The following is a 17,953-nucleotide window of genomic DNA, read 5'->3' on the forward strand; positions in this document are numbered from 1 at the left end:
CAGCCCCATCCAACAAAAATGGTCGACCAAAAGGCTGTTCTGAGTAAGGCCCGCCCACCACCACCACTTCGAGCCCAGGACAACCACGGCTGACAATTGATACGTAGTCGTCATTGACGGCTGGGGAGTTGCCGGCGAAAAGTCTCGCAAGGACGGCGATGCCATCCTGGCCGCTGAGACTCCCGTCATGGACGAGTTCAAGAAGCCCGGCTCCGAGATCACTCAGGGTTACACTGAGCTGGAGGCCTCCTCGCTCGCCGTCGGTCTCCCCGAGGGCCTCATGGGCAACAGCGAAGTCGGACACTTGAACATCGGCGCCGGCCGCGTCGTCTGGCAGGACGTTGTGCGCATTGACCAGACCATCAAGAAGGGTGAGCTCAAGGACGTCGAGAACATCCAGAAGAGCTTCCAGCGGGCCAAGAACGGCAACGGCCGCCTGCACTTCTGCGGTCTCGTCTCTGACGGCGGTGTCCACTCGCACATCAACCACTTGATCGCCCTCATCAAGCTCGCCAAGGAGGTTGGCGTCCCCAAGGTCTACATTCACTTCTTTGGCGATGGCCGTGACTGCGACCCCAAGTCGGGTGCTGGCCACCTCGAGAACCTCATCAAGGTTACTCAAGAGATTGGCCTTGGCGAGGTTGCCACACTCGTTGGCCGTTACTACGCCATGGACCGTGACAAGAGGTGGGAGCGTGTCGAGGTCGGCCTGAAGGGCTTGGTTCAGGGCGAGGGCGAGGCCAGCAGCGACCCTGTTGCCACCGTCAAGGCTAGGTACGAGGCGGGTGAGACGGACGAGTTCCTGAAGCCCATCATCGTCGGTGGTGACGAGAGGAGAATCAAGGGTAAGAGTCCTTCCATAATCGACGCATCAACTACTGACTGGCGGCAGACGACGACACCATCTTCTTCTTCAACTACCGCTCTGACCGTGTCCGCGAGATGACCCAGCTCCTGGGAGACTTTGACCGCTCGCCCAGGCCCGACTTTCCCTACCCCAAGAACACCCACCTGACGACCATGACCCAATACAATCCCAAGTACACCTTTGACGTTGCCTTCCCTCCGCAAAAGATGGGCAACGTGCTCGCCGAGTGGTTGGGCAAGCAAAACGTCGTACAGTCGCACATTGCCGAGACCGAGAAGTACGCACACGTTACTTTCTTCTTCAACGGCGGTGTCGAGAAGCAGTTTGCCAACGAGCACCGCGACATGGTGCCGTCGCCCAAGGTTGCCACCTACGACCTGCAGCCCGAGATGAGCGCCATGGCCGTCGCCGACAAGGTGTGCGAGCGCATCCAGGAGGGCAAGTACGAGTTCATCATGAACAACTTCGCGCCGCCCGACATGGTCGGCCACACGGGCGTCTACGAGGCGGCCATCCGCGGCGTGGCCGAGACGGACAAGGCCATTGGCAAAATCTACGAGCAGTGCGTCAAGAGCGGCTACACGCTCTTCATCACGGCCGACCACGGCAACGCCGAGGAGATGCTCAACGAGGAGGGCGGCCCCAAGACCTCCCACACCCTCAACAAGGTCCCCTTCGTCATGGCCAACGCCCCCAAGAACTACAGCCTCGAGAAGCAGAACGGCGTCCTCGGTGACGTCGCCCCCACCATCCTCCAGGTCATGGGTCTGCCCCAGCCCGAGGAGATGACCTCGCGGAGTCTGCTTGTCAAGTCGTAAGCAAGCGAGCGGCTTGACTTGCTAGGCCCGACAATCCCTCCCATCTTTCCAATTGGCATGTTTAGAAGTAGAGAATGGCGTAGATGGGCGGTAGACAGACGACGAGCATATGATGCCATGAAGAAGCATGGGCGGTGTTGGCGGCTGGTGGTGTTGGGTTAGATTGATAGGAGTTGCTGGTGATGATGGAGACGAGCGTGGAGATTTGATGATGATGTTGTTGCTGCTTCGAAACTCTTATAGACTTACTCGTATATCTTTGCATGGAAATGAAGTTGATGATGTTGATGTCGATATTCTCTAGCGCGCCGCGTTCGCGCAAACAAGACTCAAACCTCCATTGCTTCAGGTTGCCGTCAAAACACTCCATGACTCTCCAACTTCTCTCCTCCACAACCACTCGAATTCCACTCACAACACAACACTACCTCCACCATGGCGCTTCACGGCAGCAATTATGACACCGACGACGATTCGGTCATCGCATCGTTTGACCGCTGCTCTCTCGCGTCCGACGAGCCGGACCTCTCTCCTGCTTCACGCGACGACAACTCGACTTCATCCCACATGTCGCTCCATGGTAGTCAAGACGACGAGTCTACGAAGTCCTTCGGTGGAGGCACTGATCACGAGGCTGCATTGATTGAAGAGACCGCATTGATTGAAGACCTCACTCGCAAGTTTGCTGCCAGTGATGAGCCCGCGCCAACCAAGGAGCCTCCTCGCGAGCTCTGTGGCCAGGAACCCGCGCAGACTAAAGAGTCCACTGACGCGCTTGCCGGCCGTCATGATTCTAAGGCAAAAGTGGCTGCTTTGGAACACATCATGGCGGTGATTTTGCTCTGGTTTGACATGCATTCAAGCAACGTACGTTACGTGATCCTTCTCGCAATGCTCTCATGAAACCTTTGCTGACTTAAGCCACGGTCAGAACTTGGAGGCCTATTGTGCGGAGTTAAGGAATGAGATTCATCCTGCCATGGAAAAGGAAGTCGAGGAGTGCGAGCATCTTCAACATGAAATTGAGGACCAGAAGCGCGCCGTGCACCAGCTGGAGACTAAGTTGAACCACGAGAGGACAGTTGCGGCCGAGCAGACAAACAAGCTGCGGGAGAGGATCAAGCGCATCAATTCCTTGCTTGGCAAGCTTCAGAAGACGGGCATCGAAGATGAAAAGCTTCAGGCATTTCTAGCTCGGAAGAAGGAGCTTGAGGTGGCTTGCGAAGACGACTTTATAGCTGAGGAATAGGGCATATTGCAACACTTACCGAGGTCCCGGTGGATACGTACATGCTGCAGCCTCTGGTGAAGCTCCTAGAGGATGTGACATGGAGCGGATTTCAAGGCTGCCATGACTGAGGCAATCAATCGAGAAGAATCATACATGGAGTCCATAGAAAATCAATGCACTCAATCTTATCCCCAATTCGATGTCCATCTCCATAGCACTTCCTCTTGAGAATTAACAAGGTCTTTGATGCCAGACTACGCGTTCTGGAGTGCTCACTGGGAAATGGTGTGGGTAACTGCCGGCTGAGTCGTTATTCGACCACTAGCCCGCATCGACGCAAACAAAACCCAAACGTATTTGCTTCCAAAACTTTCACGACTCCTCGACCTCTCTCCTCCAAAACCACTCCACTCCGCTCTACTACCTCAATCATGGCTCCTCTTGGCAGCTACCACTCCTCCATCGAGTCTTTGGATGAAGATGCTGCTCAAGGTCTTTCGCGTCTTCTTGACTTCCACTCCTCGAGTTCACCCAAAATGGAGCCCCATGGCAGCCACAACGACGATAACGACGACGACTCTGTCATCGCATCATTTGACCGCTGCTCTCTTGGATCCGACGAGCCACTTCACCTTGGTGGAAGCCTGACTCAATACCCTGAGCCGAACCAGGCGCTTCCTCCACTTCAGGACCATTCGACTTCACCTATCATGGCGCTCAACGGCAGTCATGACGACGTGTCGACGAGATCCTCCGGCGGAAACACTGATCAATATATCGCGCAGGTTGAAGAGCTCACTTGGGCGTTTGCCGGCCAAGAACCTAAGCCAACTGAGGAACCTAGTCGCAAGCTTGCCGATCCTCGCGATGCCCCCAAGTTGCCTGATCTTGCGGTCTCGGACCCCACGGCCAACGCTTTGCTTGGGCTTTGGCTGACGCTGGCTCCATTGGACGTAAACAACCCTTCTCACACCACCCAAAACGAGAAAAGATACTAACTGCAATCAGGACAAGACGAATGAGGAGATTTACAAGGACATGAGAAAGCGCATCAAGAATCTCACGAGTGAGAACTTCAAGGCATGCGAGGAACTTGTTCAGGCAATCAAAGACCAGAATTCCGCCGTGCGGAAGGCGCAGGCAAAGCTCGAGTCGGAGAAGCGCGTCCTGGCGGAAGTCACGAGCCAGGTGCACCAGAGGATCGCCCGCAACGATTCCCTGCTCGACATGCTACCACGGGCTGGTTATACTAACACGGACGAAGAGCTGGAGAGGTTGGACCCTCTCAACATCCAACTCAGAAACGCACTCGTGGTCTATGGACCATACGGTCTTTTCGCAACCTCTGGCGGAAACACTGAAGGATACGGCCTTAATGCACCCTCTGGCGGAGCTCCTTAAAGATACGGACAAGGCGCAACCTCTGACGAAATACTCATGGATACGAATCTGTTGCGACCTCTTACGAAGCTCCTGGTGGACATGGATATGCTCCAACCTCTGGCGAACACGGAAATTTCACGGTCTCTGGTGCAGCTCCTGGTGGATATGGACCTGTTGGGACCTCTGGCAAAGCTACGCAAGGACACGGATAAGCCGCAGCCTCTTACGGAGCCCCTGGTGAATATGCTGCAAACTCTGGTGAAGCTTCTCAGGTTACGGATATACCGGACCCTCTCACGGAGCTCTTGAAGGATACGGACGAGAAGCACCCTCTGGCGAAGCTACCGAAGGATGTGGAGCTGCTGCAGGGTCTGATTTCGATGGATAGGATGAATCATGCGGCCATAATACAACCTTTTGCGAGTGCGAGTAGTGGAAGGGGCCTCAGGAGGCATTACAAATCTAATCCATAGAAATTCGACATACTCAATCTTCTCCTTATTCACGTTGTCACTGCATAGAACTACCTCTCTGAAAAGTGATAAGAAGGTCGGTGACGCCGAAATGCAAATTCCGGACTGTTCGCCGCGAAGTGATGGAAGTGACTGCCTGCCGAGTCCATCTCTAGCCCGCACCTACACAAACACAAAAACAAAACCCCGACCTGCGCAGCCGCTCAACACCACACAACCATCATCACACTCGCTCCAGCATGGCGCCCCACGGTAGCCAAAAAGCCACCTTTAGTTTTGGCCCCACTCCAAGTTTTTCACAATATCGCATTTCGACTTCATCCACTATGGCGCCCTCGGACAGTCACGACGACAAATCCACCAAGCGCTCTGCTGGAGATGCTGGCCTAGACTCCGTTCCTCCTGGTAAATTCCCTGGCTGCCGCGACGTCGAAAAAAGTGAGAGTTTGCTCACTCATCAAGAAGACACTGCTCAAGATCCTGCGACAATCGAGGAACTCACTTGCGCACTTACCGACGGTCTCGATGCCAGCTCAAAGCCAATGGTTGCCCACGCTTTGAAGTTCTTGCTCTCCAGGACCTCGTTGGATGACGTATGATGCCTCTCCCATAAGACACGTACGAAACAGCCTCTAACAGCAACTAGTACAAGGCCTCGATGGAATTGGTCAAGATGCTTATGGACAGAAAGCTCAAGACATGCAAGATTCTGCTTACGAATGTTGAGAATCAGCAGCTCGCCGTGCGCGAAGCGCAGGAAAGGTTGGACCAACAGAAGCTGGTCCTGCGCGAGATTACGGATGACATTTCGAAGCAAACCGACAACAACGATGCCTTGCTCAAATGCCTTCAGACCAATTGTTACACGGACGAAGGGCTGCCGACGTTAGCCGCTTTGAACCGTGAGCTGGTGAAGGGACTTCGGGACGCCAGCGAATTGGAGTAGGAAAACTGGGAGGACACGGGACAACCTTGCCAAAGCTTCCAAAGGCTTCTGAGGGTCAGGGCAAGGCGAATACCAAGGGGACATGACAAAGCAAGTCTAGACAAATTCAGTTCATTTCAAACTCTCGAACTTTTGCTCCGACTGAAGTCCATACACTCAATCTTGAATCTTCTCCCTAATCCCACTGTCCATCTCTATTGCACTATCTCTTACAAAGTAGTAAGATTTATAGAGCCGTATATCAGTCTCTTTCCTTCGGGGAGCATTAGCGCAGGGCCTGCGTTTTTTGCTGTCCACTCGTTTCATAGTTATGAGCCCGGTAGCACTATCAATGCGTGGCTTGGTGGTTATCGCCCCCAACCTTCCTCATGCACCTCCTACAGGGGGCTCTGATGCAGGCCCCACTCCTTCACAGGGGTAAGCGATTTGAGAGTTCTTCACTTCCTCTACACCACCGCAACTCAATGTCGTCCAACATGCCGCCCCACGGAAATCAAGACAACGACAACAAGAACCCCTCTGGTGAGGTCACCGATCACGATCGCGCGACGACTGAAGAGCCCACTCGCACGCCTGCCGACGATCAAGATTCCGATACAAGCCTTTTTAGGCTCAAGGCTTTCAAGTCCGTGCTCTCCAAGAATGCTGTTGATGTAAGATGCCCCTCTCACAAAACACACACATCAACTGACAACAAACAGCGCGAAACCAGGATGAAGCAAATCAAGCTGCTCCTTGACAAAAGACTCCAGATGATCAAGAATCTCCACAAGGCGCTCGAGGATCAGCAGCTCGCTGTGCGCGCTGCACAGGCAGAATTGAAGGAGGAGGAGAAGCGTGTCTTGGGCGAACGCTTCTACAAGGCGATGTGGGAATCCTCGCAAAACGATGACGTCTGTGAGGAGCTTACCGCGGCCGGTTGTAAAACCAAAGAGCTTGAGGCGCTTGTCGAGTTGGATGGCAAGCTCTGTAAGGCAATTGAGGATGCCAACGGCGTGTTGAACCTCGTGTAATCTCTTGAGGGCCTCTGCGGCCTATGGCAATCATTGAAGAGACACCAAACATCAAGTCCGTAGAAATCCAATTCACTCAGTGCCCTCAAACTTTACTCGCTTCATCAAAAACTCAGCCACTTCATGCTACGTGAGGAATTGAGAAATGCATGCTCTGTCGCGCACCTTCAGCCATCAGCCTCTCTCTTCCTATTGCCCGCCTGTGAGGATGAACATACTTACATCAGGAAGCACCTGTGGCTTGGTTAAAAAAAAAAAAAAAGAGTCGCGGCGCACACATCTTCGAATTCTTCCTGCGATTCTACGTAAAGGACTCAGTAGACTCAAGTCTTGAGTGCCTTGGGGCCTTGGGTGCACCCTGGATGTACGCTTTGAGATTGTCAATTTCCATGCCGACGAAGTCACTCTCTCTTCGTTACTTACTCATGTGTGCCCTGACTTTTGCTATCAAGCCAGGACGCCGTATGTGTGACCTTGGATCATCTGAGCGAGCCACTGTCCGCAGTGATTGACTATCCTTCCAAGTCATCAGTCTCTCAAAACGTGAACATCAATGGGCTGTCTCGACCTACCGCCAACCTGTCCAATCTCACCGTCCAGATCACACCACACCGCAAAGGAGCCGCACCCACAACCACCCACACCTCACCCCTCCACCTACCTCCCTTTCCCACCTTCACATATCCCAAACCCCACTCCTCCACCAAGGACCCGGCAGAGAGGCGCGATGGAATCAGTCAGCAGCGTTGATAGGCTACGAGGGTGTTCCACTTAGATGGCATCTGCTTCCTATACTCCGTAAGGCGCTGAAGATTCCGAGTTCGACTCTCTGCCGGGTCCTTTTTGTCTGTTTTCTTTTTCCACTTTTTGCCACGCTTTCCAATTTTTGTTGCTCCTTCCTTGTTCGCGCAGGGCGAGACGAGAAGTGATCGTCCTTTTTACAGTAGGCTTCAGCAGTCAACTTGTCCAACGTCTGTCTCTCGGCTTGCTAGTTCTTTTTGGGTTCTGCGGCTTCTCTCAGTGTATGGTGGGCATGTTCCGAAATTTGCTTTCATTTGCATCATTTGGCCCTATCTTCAATATGACTCCTCCATCGGGCGCGATCTTGATTTGTGATATCAGTTGATGCACAGGTAGACCCTAAACTCCCGTAGCCAGCCAGCCATCTCATTCCATGTGAGCAAGTGGTATAGTGCATAGCTTCGACTATCTTTAGCAATAGGCCTCCATCTCCCCATTTCCTACTTGCGGGGCCAGTCATTGGCTCCCCATCTCTCCATTCACAAAGAAGCGAAAGCACCATGGTCAATAGCTATCCGGCATCCTTTCAACCGACTGGTCATTGGTTGCGTGCCACTAATACGGGTATCCGCCGTCGTCGTACTGGTAAGCCGTGCCAGCACCAGGACCGGTACCGACGTCGTCCAGGCTGCGATACTGTCCTGGTCGGCGACCTCCTCGTCCATTCATGCCACCTCTTCCACCACCGCGACCGCCGCGGCCGCCGCCATCACGCCCGCCCCTAGGATACATGCCGCCTCGGCCGCGAGACTGGTTGCCGCCACGATACGTGTTGCCTGGTGGTCCGTTCGGTCTTCGGGTGTTGTTGTTGTTGCCTTGTGTTGCGTTGTTGTGACCACCACGCTGGTTTGATGATTGGAAAGGAGGACGGCCTGCATTCGAGTTCTTGTCTGCCGTTTCTCTATTTAATGAAAGGCGGACGATCTCGGTGACGGTGGTTGGAAAATCAATGGCCTTGTCTGCTGGGACCGGCGTCCAGTTTTGGATGTCATTTGCATCGGTGAACCATGCTCCCTTTCGCATGGCGAGAACAATGTGTCGTTTTGATGAATAGTTGTTGTTGTTGGTGGTAGCAGGGACTGGCTCCACGCGAGCCGCCCAAATCTTGTCATCAAGGCTGCCGGTGGCAACCACTCTCCAGTGCTGGACATTGCCGATGCCTCCGACTCGCTGCAACTGCCTGGATTGACAGGTTCCGCGGCATATGAAGATTTCCTCTGCATGAAGGCGAATCTCACCATCCGCATTGCTTGAAAGCTCAGGCAGAAAGGTGTCGATGAGCTCTTTCTTGACCTTTTCATCAATCTTGTAGACCGTGTTGAGTACGGTCTTCTCAATGTTGAAGGGTTGAGCGTTGGGGTTGGGATTGGAGCGAAAAAGTTTGTTGTTAGTATTGACAAGCCGCTGAATCTCTTCAACTTCGATCAAGGGATCAAGGAACTTGGATTTTGCAGGCACATCAATCACTTCTGCTGTCATGGGCGTGCGCGAGACGGGAGAGACACCTCGCTGCCAGGCGTCGTTCAGCTCCGCGAACAGCTGGCGGAATTCGACCGCATGCTTCGGGCGATCTTCGTAAATGCGAATCTCGTTCGCGTCCTTGTACGTGTAGACGAGATCTTTCATGAACTCCTGCTTGAAATTCATGGTAGAGCGAAACTGCTGATTTTGCGGTCCTACGGCGGGCTTGAGGCACATGAGGTCGAACTCGAGCTTTTTGGCGTTGGCCATGCGCTGGAGCAACTCGGCGAAGCGGTCCTCTTGTCGTCCTGTGACCATGACGGTGAGAACGTCCTTTTGCTCCATCGACATTCTGACAAGCTCGACTACGTCTTCGTCCCAGCAGCCTTCCCAGGCCCTGGGTTCCTCTTTCTCCATGCCCTCGCCAGTCGCGGCGAGGATCTTGGGATTGTGCCACCATCCTCCTTCGTAGGCAAAGGCATCCTGAGATTGTAAGAGTCCGATGGATGAGGGGGTCCAGAGGCGATCGCTGGGCAACGGAGTCGCGAATACTGAGGGGGCTTAGTGGGAGCTTGGAAGGCGCGCGTAGGGTGGGAGGTACGTACGGGTATTGTCCCAGTCGTAGAGATGGATCGCCTTGACTTGATTCACGTCTGTTGGCGCATTAGCTTGTATAAATGCTATCACGGGTTTCCAACGCACCTGGAAGCTCCTTGTCGATACAGGACCACCTTCCCAGGTTGGTTTTTGTGTATGCTCGCATGGTGCCGGAGACGTGGGCGCTCGCGGTCATGCCGGCGGGGGGATTCGCCATCTTGTTGAGGGCGGAGGAGAGAGGTGACCGGGCTCGCTGGAGGACATGGAGCATGAGCGCTTTGGCATGGAGGTTGGCTCAGGTTTTATTTGGCAACCGCAGCGGGCAGGCAAGCACCACCGGCCATGATCGACCTTCGGCGCGACTCCTCCACAACCACACAGGGATGACGCGCCACTCTGCACAAGCCACTCGGCCTCTGGCGCCACAACTTCGACACGACGTCTTCTGCATCTTTCAACTTCGCCTTCACCACTACCAGACATTCACCGCCGCCAAAGTCCCCGGAATGGAGGCCTTGGCCGCGGAGAATCATGACCTCCCACAGCCTCCCTCTCGTCGGCGCAAGAGGCTCGAGGACTGCGTCATCTGCCTCGACATGATCTCCGAGAGGGCTGTTTCCGTACCCTGTAACCACTGTACATTTGACTTTCTGTGCCTCGTTAGCTGGCTCCAAGAATGCTCCAAATGTCCACTTTGTTAAGTCAATCATCTAATCGTCACCAAACTCATATTGACGTGAGATATTCAGGCAAAACCGACGTCACCGAAGTCCAGTACGACTGGCGCTCTCCAGACGACTTCAAATCCTACAAGCTGTCGCCTACAAAAGAGAAGGATCCCGAATCAAACACCCAAAGACGAATTCCCCAATTACCACGTCGAAATCGACCATGGCGGCGGAATCGCCCCCGCGACCCATCGCCCAGTCCAGACATGGCCCTCATCCGCCGTCGATACGTGTACCGCCACGAGCTCTTCTCACGTCACGTGGGCGCGAATCGCATTTCGTGCTACTCATCCATCACTCCCGAGCGCTTCGCCAACTCCCCTGACCTGCAGTCTCGCGCGCGGACGTTTATCCGGCGAGAGCTGCGCGTGTTTCTCTCGGCTGACGGACTTGGCGGCCAAACGAGCAACTCGGAATGGCTGCTCGAGTACGTTGTGACCATTCTCAAGTTCCATGACCTCAAAGGATCTACTGGAGCGGCAGAGGAGATGCTGCAGGACTTTATCGGCCGCCAGAACACCAGGCTTTTTCTTCATGAGCTTGGCGCGTGGCTGCGGAGTCCGTATACGCGGCTGCCGGATTGGGATAGACATGTCCAGTACAGCGTGCCTCTCCCAACGACCGAAAGCGAGGCCGAGAGGCCACCAGGGGCAAGCCGAAAACGCAGATATGCTCCTGATTGAAAGCAGCTTGGGCACAGATCTCCCATGAAGGCGAACCACCGTGGAGCCGCAAGGGCTTCGAATGGTTCGAAAAGATTCTTCAGGCTAGGATGCACCACACACCGGTCCTCATGATCACTTCACTCGCACACCTGTATCCCACAGTGGCCTGGACCTCTCTCTTTATCCAGATGCCACTCGCCGTCTGGCCGCTGCCTACGGCTCGAGAAGGAGGACACTAGGGGAGCATTCAAGCGGCGCCGTGTGCTGTAGATCGCATTTGGGCATGTCAAACTGCGACAGCTCAGCGAGTCATCTGCAAGCCGCGACGAGAAGACATCAAGCCGAGTCGTCGTCGCTCTCGCCTTCGCCCATGCCATGTGGCGTTTGTGTCTGCCACGATCTTTTGCGACAAGTCCAGAGATCAACTGAATCGCCTCGTCTCGCAAATGAGGGCACCGTGGCACTTTAGAGCAAGCAGCGCGACGTCAGGCCATAGAAGCAGCAAGCGTGCTCGGTTAGAAAATGGTTAGGATGGTTTTGGTGGTAATAGACTCATGTCGAGATCAATCAATCTACAAAGTACACATGGGAATGGAAATGAACCCAGGCCCCACTTTCAACACATTGCCCAAATGGTCAGTCAATTCTCTGGGCAACTGACGACATCACCGCACACGTGGTCCAACTGCCGTGCAGTTGATAGGAGTGGTTACTAGTAATCATCATTTCAAGCAAATGACGACTGACCAAGGGTCCTTTGCTGTGAAATGCTTGCGGGCTAGAGTGATTTCATCCACGATCACTTCGTATTTGTTTATTATGACTTTTTGCTTTTATTTTTCGTCTTCGTAGGACAGAGAAAGGATGCCTTGAATCCATCCAGCGGGGTATATCAAATCAACTGCCTGCGCCTCAACAATAATCCAGCCAATGCATGCAAGCACTCATTGCTGCCGCACATGCTTGCTCCCAACGCCGAGAAAAAGCACCATCATACAAACGCCCGTTTTCCATCCCCCCAAAAATCTGCTCGGTGCTGGTATGCCTACATCCGCAAACAGCTCGTCTCATCGTGCGCCCTTTTACACTCTAACCCGCATATCCTTGCCGCACACCTCAGACACCTCACCCTCCCCCAATACCCACAGATCTCGCAAAACAGCCGTCTCGACGCGCCGTCTGCGCCCGGCGGCGCGGCGCGTGCGGCGGAGTAGGGGAGAGGTGGGTGTGCGAGTAGCGTTTGGATCTCAGCTTCGGTGGGTAGTTGAGGGACTGTCGGCCGCAAAAGCGGTTCGTCGTCATCAGGTGGATCGTGATTTTGCTGTATCCCCGACTCCAGATCGACGACGGGTGTTTGCTGCGGAGGAGGCGCTGGGCTGCCCACAGCATTCGCCAACGGCGTCGTAGGCGCGCTGTCCGTCGCCGTCGCCGTCGCCGCAGCCGCTCGCTTCGCCGCCCTGCCCACGGCCGCCGCGCCCATACTGCTTCTCTTCCTACTCTTCGAGCTCCCCGCCGCCGTATCCGTCGCGCCAGAGCTGGGCGCCGGGCTGGCGGCCGCAGTGACAGACTGGCTGCCAGGCCCAGCAGACGCAGAGGCCGCGCCGACGGCGCCAGTCCGCTGCGCCGCCAGGGCCTCCTCATCCGCCAGCCAATGCGCAAACGTGCGGCCGCTCTGCAGGATCTTGCGGACCGCCGGCGTCATCTTCCTGCCCTCGCGCTCGCGCTTCGACACGGTGCCTGCACCACTCGCCGCTGCTCCTCCGCGCGCCTGCGGCAGCGCCACGTCCTTCTGATTGTCGCGGTCGAGCTCGGCGATGCGCTTGAGGATGGCAGTCTGTTGCCGCGCGGGCAGGTCGCTGATGGCGTTTCCGCCGCTGCCGGCGTTGTACGCGTCGGCCTCGCGCTGCGACTGGCGCGCGGCGGTGCGCTTGCGGCCGCTGGGGTTGATAGCCGCTTTGCTCGGGTCGTAGCCAATGTCGGGGACGTAGGCCCAGCCAGGAGCCGGGGCGGGCCCGCCGTGCGTGATTGGTATGACTTCGATGTGTGGCATCGGGTTGTGGTTTGTTGGGGGGGTTAGGGATATGTTTGGTGGTAGGACGTGGTTTGGGTTTGGATTTCTTGAGCTCCAGGCGCAGGGTTGATGTTGCGTCGGCGCACGTACCCGGCGGAAGCTAGACTGCATGGGGGTTAGTCGTCGATCTTTGATTGCCGCAGTCTCTTACTTCCTCTTTGGATTCTTGATGTAAATTCTTCGACACTTTGAATTTCGCAGACAAGTACCGTCTGACACTCTTTGATGTTGTACGTCCTGAGAAGAATACATCAATAACCTAGGTACAGGAATCTTGATCCTTGTCTTATTTCCTCCATTCCATTCCACTTCATCATGACCTCATCTATCAGCGCAGCACCATCCCCTCACAGTAGGTTGGGATTTGCGAAAGAAACGTCAGCTCAAAGGCGACGAGGCCATGAAATGGTGCTTGAATGATTCATGTGGCTAAGCTTTGATTGGCTGAAAGACCTTGAGCCTTTACGCGGCTAGGTATTTGAATGGTCCCTACACATGTAAGGCTTGATTTCGTGATTTGAATACTCACCGTGTGCAATGCACCGGGCCACTTTGGCACTAATCCTGGGAGTTGGCATTTCTTTGGTCACCCACTACGCCCTCCCAAACTGGAGTAAGGCTGACCTTTCATTCATCTCTTGTTTAATATTGACATGTAAGAGGAATAGAGGCAGCGCAGAGAGGCCCTGGTCTTCATATGAATCAGAGTTCATCACCTGCTGTCCCCAACCGCTGTTCTAGCTCGCCAGCCAAATGCAGAGGTCAGACAGCCTAGCAGAAAAGACAGCACACTTGGGTGGTCGAGGAAGAAGGCCAATTCTCATGGTTTCACGACTTTAAGCCGAGTAGCACGACAGACACTCAGCGACAATTGAACATGGTTGGAGAAGAATCGCATAAGAATAAGACGTGTCGACTTTGTAGTTACCTAATAAACAAGAGTGGTGGTAGAGGATTTGGTGGCGACGACGCCCGCTTCAACTGAAGCCTGGATAGATAGCTAGCAACACACACACACACACACACACAGAAAACGCTCGCAGCAAGTAAAATGGAAAGAAGCGACCAACCAAACCCAATGTTGCCTCTCCTACTTTGGTCCCCCCTGCCTGCTCGATTCTGCTTCTCGATCCCTCCGTCCGCGCTGACGTCCTTCCCGCTTGCCCGTTCACTTGTCCCCCTCGCTCGTCGTGTTGGCTGGGTTCAGTTGGTCGTTCGTGGCTCTATTACACATGGGGTGATCGTCATCTCATCTCCCGATTGTTGTTCTTCGTCATGGTCATTTGACCTCTCTCGTTGCCCCCCGCGTGCTTTCTGCCCAAGTCTTTCCAATTCTGGAGAATTTCATCCGGTGGGCGAAAAGGGTCTTGCCCTGCGGTATCCAAACCGCGGAAAGATCAGCATTGGGCTACTGCCTCTCAAGGTACATCAGCGTCAGATTGTTTGACTACCGGTTGCCAGCTTTCAGCCCTTCAGCTGCGCAAAGGAACAGAGCCGCTTCAACGCAACACCATCCATGTGCTGCATTGACAGCGCTCCGAGAAGAACCTCGTCCTTGGGCAGAGACTCGATGCTTAACCGCTTGTCTTTTAGCTCTTCTTCCGTCATTGCCTTTTCGCCGAGCTTCTTCAACATTGCAAGTGCCCGATGCGTGACCAGCCCAAAGCCGGTGTCCATGTGGTCCATCTGCCGGGGCATGCCACGCACTGGAGGTGGCTGCGGAGCCTGTCGTTCGACACTCAGCAAGCCTGACAGGAACACAAGCGTCTTTGCCCATCCGTCTTCGGCCTCAAGCCATGAACGGGCGAGACCAGTGTCCGGACCGGGACAGAGAGATGCAAGAATGTCGGCTGCTAGCATGCCTTGAATGAGATACGGCTTGCGAGCCTCGGCGACGCGGGCTTCGGGGCGGCGACCTTTTTCGGGGACGACACAAATGGCCAGGCCAAAGGCGCGGGTCAACAGGTCGAATGGGGGCGTGGAGGCGGTGTCGGATAAGAAGAGTTGCTTGTAGAAATGACGGTTGGGATCATCGCGTGCAAGCAGTTTCGCCAGGCAATCGACTGCTGGTGGCAGGTAGCGGTGGACTGATGGGTTATAAGAGGTGAAGCGGAGAGGTGTGTTGGCATTCGGGAGAGGCGTCGGCGCAAAGGCGAGAAGGAAGTTGAGAATGTTGAACGCGTCTTCGCGCGTCGGCAGCTCAATCTTGTCAGACGTGTTGGAAAGGAAGGTGATGACGTCTTTCATGAAATCGACCGTGTTGACGTTGTTGCGGAGAAGCATGATACGAGTTCCGAGGAGACGGACCGTGTTGGATATGAATTTGATGACGGGAGTGCTGGACAGCATGGCATGGTTGGACTCGAAGAATGACAGGTTGCGGAGGATCGTAGTGATGGCAATGAGGCGGTCCGCGGCGCGGTCCATGTCATACGCAACGGATCCAAACTCTGGGACATCTTGGAGACTCTCGAGTTCGGCCCGACAGTTGCGCATCACATCCTCATACGAAGACAAGTCAATAATGTCTGACACCTCGGCAGCGTCCTCGGAGAGCGCGTCGACTTGATCTTCCGCGCAATCGACAATGGCGTCCATCAAATCCTCGCACTTGTCCAACTCCAGCTGCAATCGAGGGTCGTGGGATAGGCGCGTCAGAACGTCGAGTGCATATCGAACTTCCAGGTGTAGGCCAGATTGAAGAGACATGCTAATGGCACGCAAATCAATGACTCCCATCTCCTCGGTGTTGGGCACGTCTGGTTTCAGCTTGGCCACCTTTTCACCGACGCTTCCAAGATCTTGCACCGAAAGGCCGCCATACGTGTCGGCCAGTTGGCGCTTACGAGGAGTGAAATTGGAGTCCAGGGAGATCTTCTTGTCTGTTGCGGCAGACGCCCCATTTTGCAGCTCAGGTCCGTCCGCTGGTTTGGGGGGCTCGTTCACCTTTTGATCAGGGCCGGGCGATGGCGCAACGACGGACCCGGGTGCCTGAGGTTGGGGAGTGGATTCCAGCTGCCGACTCATGCTCTTCCTTTGCGCTGCTTCCTGCTGCGACGCCGCATTCGAGTCTGTTTGAGGCGTTCCCCAACCATTGGCCGCGGGCACCGAGTTGTTCCTGATTGGCGTGCCTTGGTCCACGGGTGGCTGCGACGCCTGCATGGAAGCCCGTTGCCGCAAACTCTGGACGTATTGTTGTTGCTGCGCTTGGAGATCCTGCGCACTGCTTGCCATTGGTTTCACGGGGGTCTGTGGGGCGCCTCCAGCTCCTGGCATCGGGCCTGCTTGTCCTTGTCGCCTTTTGCTGGCCAACCATGCTTGTTCGTACGGAGCCAGATTCTGCTCATAGATCATCCTCAGCTCTTGCCCTGCTTGGGGAGGAAATCCTAGGAGCTGTGCCAGTTGCGGCCAAGCATTGCTTTGCGTCACATTCTTTGACCCTCTATGCCTCAAGACGAACGTGTAGAGCTGGAATAGATTCACTGGGCGCATGGCGATGGTCGGCTGCGGGTTGAATGGGAGGCCTTGCGATTGCATCAACTGGGCCAGAGTGTTCATGAAGGCAGGTTCCTGTGCTTTGTTCGGGCCCATGCCGCCCATACCCATGCCCATTGGCGGTTGATTTGGACGCATGCCGCCTGCCATGGCCATAGCAGGGTTCATTTGCTGACCCGAGGATCCAAGCATGTTCATCCCTCCAGGCTGCTGTTGCTGTCTTTGCTGCGCAAAGTTGTTCGCGGCAATCTGTTGTTGCTGCTGTTGCAACCGCATTTGATAGATCCGCTGCGCATCAGCTTGCCTCTGCTGTAGGTTTTGGGATAGAGCCACGCCCTGGACAGGCATCCCGTTGTTGAAGCCAGCAGTTGACATGGCGGGGTTCATGCCGAAGCCCTGGTTGAAATTTTGACCCTGCGGAGACCCCTGCATCATGCTCATGGCAGCCATCTGCTGTGCCATTGCTGGATTGTGCGGAGTGTTTACGCGACTGGTCTGATCGGGAGTTGGGGACATGGCCATGCCTTGCTGCTGAGGGAATGGGTGTGGTGACATTGTCTGCATCCGCTGCGCGTTCGGCGGCGGCCTAAACTGCTGATTCTGCATTGTTGGAGATGGAGTGGCATTGGAGGAGCCGCCCTGGTGTAAATGTTGATAGGGATTGGGCGCTTGAAGCCCTTGGCCTCCATGCTGAGGATTGCCCTGGAAGCCGCCCGGCGCGTACGACATTTGCTGAGGTGTTTGGGATCGCGAAAGAGATATGTTGCCAGGCGCGGGACGCGGAGAGGCACTCGACGCGTCCTCGGAAGGATGAGGGCGCTTGGAGGGGACGATGGAGTTGACTTGATAGACGGGGTTTTGGAAGGCGGCGGGCGAGACATTGCGCACGTTGCCGTTTTGCAGGCGCTGCTGCTGCAGCTGGGGATTTTGGAACTGGTTCAGGTCGAGGGAGTTTGGGTTGAACATGGAAGGGTCGATGAGGGAGTTGGCTGAATCCAGAAAGCCATTGCTAGAGAGGGCGGCGGCGTCGAAGTTCATTGCGTGGACGCGTCCATCAGCCTGAGGGAAACGGAGCATCAGCAAGCGACCACGACCATCAGCATGCGACGCGACAGCATCGGATAGCAACGAGGGACGACGACACACAGCGCTTGGTCGACTTTCGCGGGCGACGCGCGCCAGGTAAGCCGATCGGGGGGATGCGGTGAGCGTCTCTCTTTGGTTTGGGCGGGAGCCGACGGGGCAGCAGGCAGGCTTTCAGCCACGACGGCGTAGCAGGACACGAGCGCGTAGGCACAGTCGGCCCTCGCACAGGTCTGGGTAATAGGGAGATTTGGACGAGTGACTTACTAAGGCTCAGGGCGGAGGAGGATAAGTCAAGGTAGCTTGATTGGGGGGGTCGT

At 55.2% G+C, this 17,953-nt stretch overlaps 8 protein-coding genes across 8 annotated transcripts; 5 read left to right on the forward strand and 3 right to left on the reverse strand.

Annotated features, from left to right (window-relative positions):
- Positions 1–18: 18 nt before the first annotated feature.
- BKA78DRAFT_292316 (BPG-independent protein) lies at positions 19–1,686 on the forward strand (the record flags this gene model as incomplete). The annotated part of the gene is made up of 3 exons (XM_066886039.1): positions 19–43; positions 108–845; positions 893–1,686. The coding sequence occupies 3 exons, from the start codon at positions 19–21 to the stop codon at positions 1,684–1,686; spliced, it is 1,557 nt and encodes a 518-aa protein (XP_066747513.1).
- Positions 1,687–2,652: 966 nt separating this feature from the next.
- Positions 2,653–3,093, forward strand: BKA78DRAFT_305156 (uncharacterized protein). Its single transcript, XM_066887676.1, has one exon. The coding sequence runs from the start codon at positions 2,666–2,668 to the stop codon at positions 2,933–2,935; it is 270 nt and encodes an 89-aa protein (XP_066747514.1). The 5' UTR covers positions 2,653–2,665; the 3' UTR covers positions 2,936–3,093.
- Positions 3,094–3,348: 255 nt separating this feature from the next.
- Positions 3,349–4,318, forward strand: BKA78DRAFT_292318 (uncharacterized protein; the record flags this gene model as incomplete). Its single annotated transcript, XM_066886040.1, has 2 exons — positions 3,349–3,870; positions 3,926–4,318. 2 exons carry the CDS (start codon positions 3,349–3,351, stop codon positions 4,316–4,318), a joined length of 915 nt encoding a protein of 304 aa, XP_066747515.1.
- A 1,854-nt stretch (positions 4,319–6,172) lies between these two features.
- BKA78DRAFT_305157 (uncharacterized protein) lies at positions 6,173–6,923 on the forward strand. The gene has a single exon (XM_066887677.1). It carries the CDS (start codon positions 6,184–6,186, stop codon positions 6,730–6,732), a length of 549 nt encoding a protein of 182 aa, XP_066747516.1. The 5' UTR covers positions 6,173–6,183; the 3' UTR covers positions 6,733–6,923.
- Positions 6,924–8,088: 1,165 nt separating this feature from the next.
- On the reverse strand, positions 8,089–9,808 carry BKA78DRAFT_292321 (uncharacterized protein; the record flags this gene model as incomplete). Its single annotated transcript, XM_066886041.1, has 3 exons — positions 8,089–9,545; positions 9,600–9,647; positions 9,697–9,808. The coding sequence occupies 3 exons, from the start codon at positions 9,806–9,808 to the stop codon at positions 8,089–8,091; spliced, it is 1,617 nt and encodes a 538-aa protein (XP_066747517.1).
- Positions 9,809–10,163: 355 nt separating this feature from the next.
- BKA78DRAFT_238621 (uncharacterized protein) lies at positions 10,164–10,921 on the forward strand (the record flags this gene model as incomplete). Its single annotated transcript, XM_066883890.1, has 2 exons — positions 10,164–10,287; positions 10,341–10,921. Coding segments are annotated over 2 exons (705 nt in total), but the record flags the coding sequence as incomplete, so codon positions are not given.
- Positions 10,922–12,029: 1,108 nt separating this feature from the next.
- On the reverse strand, positions 12,030–13,034 carry BKA78DRAFT_245949 (uncharacterized protein; the record flags this gene model as incomplete). The annotated part of the gene is made up of 3 exons (XM_066884164.1): positions 12,030–12,396; positions 12,553–12,840; positions 12,874–13,034. 3 exons carry the CDS (start codon positions 13,032–13,034, stop codon positions 12,030–12,032), a joined length of 816 nt encoding a protein of 271 aa, XP_066747519.1.
- A 1,485-nt stretch (positions 13,035–14,519) lies between these two features.
- BKA78DRAFT_246320 (uncharacterized protein) lies at positions 14,520–17,279 on the reverse strand (the record flags this gene model as incomplete). The annotated part of the gene is made up of 2 exons (XM_066884204.1): positions 14,520–16,946; positions 17,037–17,279. 2 exons carry the CDS (start codon positions 17,277–17,279, stop codon positions 14,520–14,522), a joined length of 2,670 nt encoding a protein of 889 aa, XP_066747520.1.
- Positions 17,280–17,953: the final 674 nt, after the last annotated feature.

The sequence above is a fragment of the Phyllosticta capitalensis genome (genome assembly GCF_038381095.1).
Source record: "Phyllosticta capitalensis strain CBS 128856 chromosome Unknown BKA78scaffold_2, whole genome shotgun sequence".
Classification (NCBI taxonomy): domain Eukaryota; kingdom Fungi; phylum Ascomycota; class Dothideomycetes; order Botryosphaeriales; family Phyllostictaceae; genus Phyllosticta; species Phyllosticta capitalensis.

Excerpts from the sequence above, each read along its gene's own strand:
- BKA78DRAFT_305157 (XM_066887677.1), top strand. The coding sequence starts at position 6,184 with ATGTCGTCCAACATGCCGCCCCACGGAAATCAAGACAACGACAACAAG.
- BKA78DRAFT_305156 (XM_066887676.1), top strand. The coding sequence starts at position 2,666 with ATGGAAAAGGAAGTCGAGGAGTGCGAGCATCTTCAACATGAAATTGAG.